Source organism: Leucoraja erinacea, chromosome 20, assembly GCF_028641065.1.
Source record: "Leucoraja erinacea ecotype New England chromosome 20, Leri_hhj_1, whole genome shotgun sequence".
Classification (NCBI taxonomy): Eukaryota; Metazoa; Chordata; class Chondrichthyes; order Rajiformes; family Rajidae; genus Leucoraja; species Leucoraja erinaceus.
Window position 1 is genome coordinate 19,465,658 of NC_073396.1, and position 6,000 is coordinate 19,471,657.

General features: G+C 52.9%; 2 protein-coding genes across 2 annotated transcripts in view; one reads left to right on the top strand and one right to left on the bottom strand.

Moving 5' to 3' along the window:
• Positions 1-6,000, top strand: part of coro7 (coronin 7) — a 66,296-nt gene that overhangs the window by 21,367 nt on the left and 38,929 nt on the right.
• vasna (vasorin a) overlaps positions 3,489-6,000 on the bottom strand; it is a 10,289-nt gene continuing 7,777 nt past the window's right edge. Inside the window, exon 2 of the mRNA XM_055651511.1 lies at positions 3,489-5,875. Coding sequence (XP_055507486.1) covers positions 3,943-5,875 — 1,933 coding nt within the window. The 3' untranslated portion in view covers positions 3,489-3,942. The remainder of the gene's footprint in view (positions 5,876-6,000) is intronic.

Below are 6,000 nucleotides of genomic sequence, written 5' to 3' on the forward strand. Positions count from 1 at the left end.
TGTGATTGTGAGACGGTCCCTGAAGGCAGATTGAGACATGACCCCTAACATGGCGGTCGTGGTGAGTTTTGAGAGGTGACTGGCTTGATGAATGCCAGCTGAAGAATCTGAAACCAATCACCAATAGTTTATTTTGAGAAGCGCTTTTCAGAAACACCCTAGGGCAAGTATAGTCCCAAAAGAGTTGCTTCTTTAAACTATTTCAGCAAGAAATTCTTGCACAGCAGGGGTTGTAATCAATGTAAAAAGATCCTTAATTTTCAGAACAGATTTGAACATTCATGGAAATTCCTGAACTAATCCTTGAAACAGCACAATTGCAGGTTTCTTGGTTGTAATTATTGGCATTTGAAAAAATACTCCAGATTATGAAATAGAAATCAGGTGTGCAGCCCGGGGGCAAACCAGTGCCAGCTGTGTCCAGACAATGGCCCCAGTGTGAGGAGAAACGTTTCGTTTCAACACCACCCCGTATCTGATACGTCTCGAGGTAAATGAAAGGCTGTGCGTGGGGTCAGCAGAGCGAGCCACAGTCACCCAGCACGGAAACAGGCCCCTCACCCCAACTCCTCCCTGCCGACCAGAATGCCCCATCCACCCTAGTCCATTTATCCACCTTTGGCTCAATTTCCTCTAATCCAAGAGGGAACTGGAGTGGAGGGAGCAAGGAGCATGGATAGTCCTTAGGGGATAATCAGCATGGCTCCACACAAGGGAAATGCTGCATCGCTAACTTGGTTGAGGTTTTTGAGGAGGTAACTTGAGGAGATTGATGAAAGCAGGGTAGTGAATGTTGTGTACATGGATTGTAGTGAGACATCTAGAATATAGAGCGGTACTGACACAAAGTGCTGGAGCAACTCAGCGACCTAATAGAAGTGTATAAGATTATGAGCAAATACAAGAGATAATTTGAACCTTTTATCCATGGGAGGGATATCAAAAACAAGAGGGCATAGGTTTAAGGTAGGAGCAAGTTTAAAGGAGGTCTGAGGGGTAGATTTTGTACATAGAAAGTCATTGATATCAGGAATGCGATTCAGGAAGAAATGGTGTTAAATGGGCATGGCCTAGACAAACATGACCCTAATGCAGGCAAGCGGGATTAATGGAGATGGGTAAAAAGGCCAACATGGATGTGGTGGGCCGATGGCTTTATTTCTCAGCTGAATAACTCTTTAAGATCCTTCTGAAAACTACCCCTCCAGTAAACATTTGGTTCTAATGGTTCCTAAGGCAGTGGTATCAAGTTCTGCCTGCAGATCTGTATTTGTGCAGCAGCTAAGCATGTATTTTTCTGCTCTGATCTGCCCTAGAAGCAGATCAGAACCGTGCTATTCAAAGGATGAAATATTCTCAGCTGGTTTCATTATTCTCTGCCTGATGTGGTGCTGCCCCTTGTGTGGGGCAGCTGGGTTGTGTGAGCTAGTTAAATAATCTCATTACCAACGTCTGAAATCAGGCCACTGTCAATCGTATTAATAACTTCCCTTGTTTTTGCTCTGAGTCTGTAACCATTGCCTTCCCACAGAGTGCAGGAGTTTTATTGAAGAGTTGGCCCCCTCCGTTGCAGTGCCTTGGGCATGGTCTCTGGTGACAACACATACACACAAAAAAGGATATCTGCATTCTAGTAGCACCTAAGATTGATATAATATGCTGGAGTAACTCAGTGGGTCAAGCAGCATCTCTGGAGAAAAAGAATGGGTGACATTTTGGGTCGGAACCCTCCTTCAGACTGAAAACCAGTATCACCTGCCTTGCGCTGAAGCTTTGTCAGTGAGGTTGTAGTTGGAGGTTTATCAGAGCAGGCCCAGGGTGGAGCTAGGCACCTGTCTCTGTACCTCCTTTAAAACCTCTTTCCACTTGGGTAGTGCTTAACCCAACGGTATGATTATTGAATTCTCCTGTTTTATGTAACACCCACCAATCCCCCCCCCCATCTCTTCCCAGTGCCCCAAGTGGATATTCATTCAACATGCTGTGCTAGTAAATGAGGAGGTACATGATGCTGGAAGAACTCAGCAGGCCAGGCAGCATCTGTGGAGGCAGGACATGCAAGCTGATGTTTCAGGTCCATAAGATCATAGGACATAGGAGCAGAATTAGGCCATTTGTACTATCGAGTCTACTCCACCATTTAATCATTGGTGATCTAGATTTCCCTCTTAACCCCATTCTCCTGCCTCCTCCCCATAACCTTTGACAGACTTGCTCATCAATCTCCGCTTTAAAAATATCCAACGGCTTGGCCTTCACAGCCGTCTGTGGCAATGAATTACACAGATTCACCACCCTCTGGCAAAAATAATTTCCTTCTCACCTCCATTCCAAAGGTAAGTCCTTTTATTCTGAGGCTGTGCCCTCTGGTCCTAGACTCTCCCATTACTGGAAACATCCTCTCTACGTCCACTCTATCCAGGCCTTTCATTATTCGGTAGGTTTCAATAAGATCCCCCCCTTTATCGTCCTGAACTCCAGCGAGTACAGGCCCAGTGCTGTCAAACGCTTCATACGTTAACCCAGTTATCCCCGGGATCATTCTTGTAAACCTCCCCTGGACCGTCTCCAACGCCGGCGCATCCTTCCTCAGATATGGGACCAAAAACTGGTGACAGTTCAATGCTCAAGTCCGTGCATCGGTTCTGCGTTACTACTTGGGCTTTAGGGGGGAGTCTGCTGTGCACAGGCTGGGCTATTGCACTCCCTCTGTTACTGCAGTGACTACAGATCCTCTTGCATTGATGGTGGAATGCTGAAACTGAGGAGTCCTATCCAAGCAAGGTTTCCTTGTTTCCTTATCTCTCCCCCCTTGCCCCTGTTCAGTGTCAGCTGTCAGCTGGGAAGGGCTCTCTGACATTTATCATCCCCCATGCATGGCATGACTGCCTTGCTGTAATGCTGGCTTTACAGGGCTGCTTTGAATCAGACCGCCACACACTTTTGAGAAGTTACAGCTTGCAGCCCACATTTTGGAGTAGAGTTGACCTTGTACTCTCTCTGTCTCTTCCTCCTTCCTTTGCTTGTGGTTTTGTGCTTCAGAAATCTATAAATGCAGACCTGTGTTCCTTGGAGCCGGAGTTGGAGGGAGGATGTGCCTTTGAGATTCCCGTGATAACTCGAGGCTGTCCCCGTGCTGAATAGACAAGCTGTTCATAGGCAGCACAGTGCTGGAGTAACCCAGTGGCTCAGGCAACATCTCAGGAGGACATGGGTAGGTGACGTGTCGGGTCTTCAGGCTTAAGATCGATCCCAACATGGAACATCACCTATCCATTTTCCACCAGAGATGCTGCCTGACCTACTGCGTGTCTTTTTTTGTAAACCCGCATCTGCAGTTCCTTGTGCCAGTAGTTTATTGCCCCCCCTTGTCATTGTGGGATGTGGGACATTGCTCCCAGCTCCCACACTCTTCCCTCTCTCTCCTTGTATGCCATTCCCTGCAGTCGAGGCCCGATTCTGTAACGCAGGAAAACGCAGCCCAGATATCTGTTCTGTAGAAAAATATTTATTTGCTTACAAATATATACAATGTGTGTGCGGCAATTTACAGTAGTTAATGGGAGGGCTTATGCACTGGCACCCTTGGGGAAGGGTGATGCGTCCTCCAGGGCAAGTTTATATTGGTCAGTACTGGCCAGGGCTGGCGTGCAACAGGCCATGGAAAGCCACATATTGATGCACGCTGAGAGGTGTCTGAATGGAAAGGGTGGCCACAGTGATATATACAGCCATGCATTGGAAGTCCGAATCCCTCCTTGTGACTTGACTTTCATCAGGACCCTGGACTGCAATGTGTGGCATGGAAATCCCGGACTGGATTAACTAGGCCCGGAAGTTGCTGGATATACTTGGAGTGGGAGGCCATGCATGTGGCCCCCGGCGGTGGGCTTTGGTTGAAGCGCAGAGTATCACAGCTGAGTTCAGGTCTGGAACTGAGGGTCATAAGGCAATGGGACCCTTGCTTTCGGGCTCTTGGATCAAGGACAGTCCGCTCTGCAGAGCGAGGCATTCCGCTTCCTTCGACTCATCGGGGGGGGTGGGTCCCTCCTGGAGACAGGGCCTGATCCCCTCCAGGTCCTGCCCTGGTCTTGAGCTTTTCTTGATGAGCTTTCTGCGGTAGTAGCAAAGAGCAGTGGCGGCCAGTAGCGCGATCAGTAACGTGCCAGCCAGGGCCGGCCAGAGTACCCCGCTCAGCCCCGGGGCCAGGTCGTGGACGAAGGGAGCCAGCTGGGTGGCGGGCAGGGTCTGTACCACGGTGCAGGGCCCCTCACTGGCTTCACTCTCCCCCAGCGCCCCCACACACAGCTGGTAGGTGGAGTTGGGCCGCAGTCCCCGGATGCTGTAGGCCTGCAGGGAGGTGGGGATGTTGAGGGAGACGGGCCGCGGGTCGGGGCCCGACCAGTTCCTGTAGGTCAGCCGCAGGCCCTTGTAGTAGACGGGGGCCAGTCTGAAAGCTGCCAGCTCCAGTGTGATGGACGTGCTGGTTATGTGACTGATGTTGACCAGCCTTTTGTCAGGACTTTGGAGATCGAGAACATTGTTCCCCATCTGGCAGAGGTCCCCATGGAAACCAGCTTGGCATTGGCAGACCCTGTGCCCGCTCCCGTCTGTCTGGCAGGTGCCACCGTTGAGGCAGTCCGTGGGCAGGCAGGCTCTCTCCCTCTCGATGCCCACGGTTTCAGTGGCTCCAGGGGTCACCCTGCCCCCGAAGGGTGAAGATCGGCCCTGTGCCAACGTTGGGCCGATACCCAGCGTCGGGCCTGTCCCCGTGGTGGGTGGGTGCCAGGGGGTGGTGGTGGTTCGGTCAACGGGGGAGCTGGTGGTGGGGCAACCCATGTCCCCCAGAGACAGACCCACCAGAGGTCTGCCAGACAAGGCTGGCGGGAAGTGGCAGCGGGTCTCGTCGCGCCTCTGGAGGAGAGGTGTATTGGCCCGTGCCCACTTCACCAGCCAGCCCAGCTGGCACACGCAGTTGTAGGGGTTCTCAGCAGCGGCCAGGCTGCGGAGTTTGGGGAAGAGGTCCAGGAAGTCCCGGGGGATGGTGGTGAGACTCAGGCCGCTAACGTCAAGCTTCTGCAGGCCCCTGAGCTGCTGGAAGTCGTGGCTCCGCAGCTGGGATATTTGCTTGTTGCCTCGCAGGCTGAGCGAGGTCAATTCTCCCAGGCCCTGCAGCGCAACCAACCCGCCCACCAGCTGGTTGTCCGAGAGGTCCAGCTCCTGAAGGCTCCCCATGCCCCCGAACATCCCCTCGTCCATGGTGCCCAGCCCCAAGCCCGCCAAGCCCAGGAACTCCAGCTCGGGCAAGGAGATGGAGCTGAACTGCGTGGCCGGGATGCTGTTCCTGCTAAGGTCCAGCAGCAGGAGAGTGGGCAGCTGCAGCGGTGGGATGCGGTGGAGCTGGTTGTCCTGCAGCTTGAGTTCCACCAGCCTGACCAAGCCCTGGAAGGCGGCCGCATGGATATGGGCGATCCTGTTCCTCTGCAGGTACAGGCGCTCCAGGTCCCTCAGACCGGTGAAGGTGTCGTTGGCAATCTCAGTCAGCTGGTTGGAGCTCAGGTCCAGGTTGGAGAGGAGGGTGAGAGGCTGGAAGACCTGCTGGGGCAGCCGCGAGATCTTGTTGTGTGAGAGGTGGAGAAGCCTGAGCTCGTGGAGGCCGGCAAAGTCCTCGCTGCGCAGTGTGGCGATGGCGTTCTCGAAGGCGTAGATGCTGGAGGTTGTTGGCGGGATGTGCTGGGGCATGGCGGACAGGCCCGTCTTGATGCACCACAGTGAGCCCGCAACTTTGCAGCTGCACTTGTCCGGGCAGCAGAGCACGCAGGATAGTTCCATCAGCAGCACCAGAACCCATAGTCCGTACCAGGGCAACTTCTCCCTGCAGGCAAAGCAACACGGGACACGTTACAGGGGCTCGACAAACAGTGCTGCAGTTACTCAGCGGGTCAGGCACAACATGGATAGGTGACGTTTCAGGTCGGGAGCCTTCAGACATTAACTCAG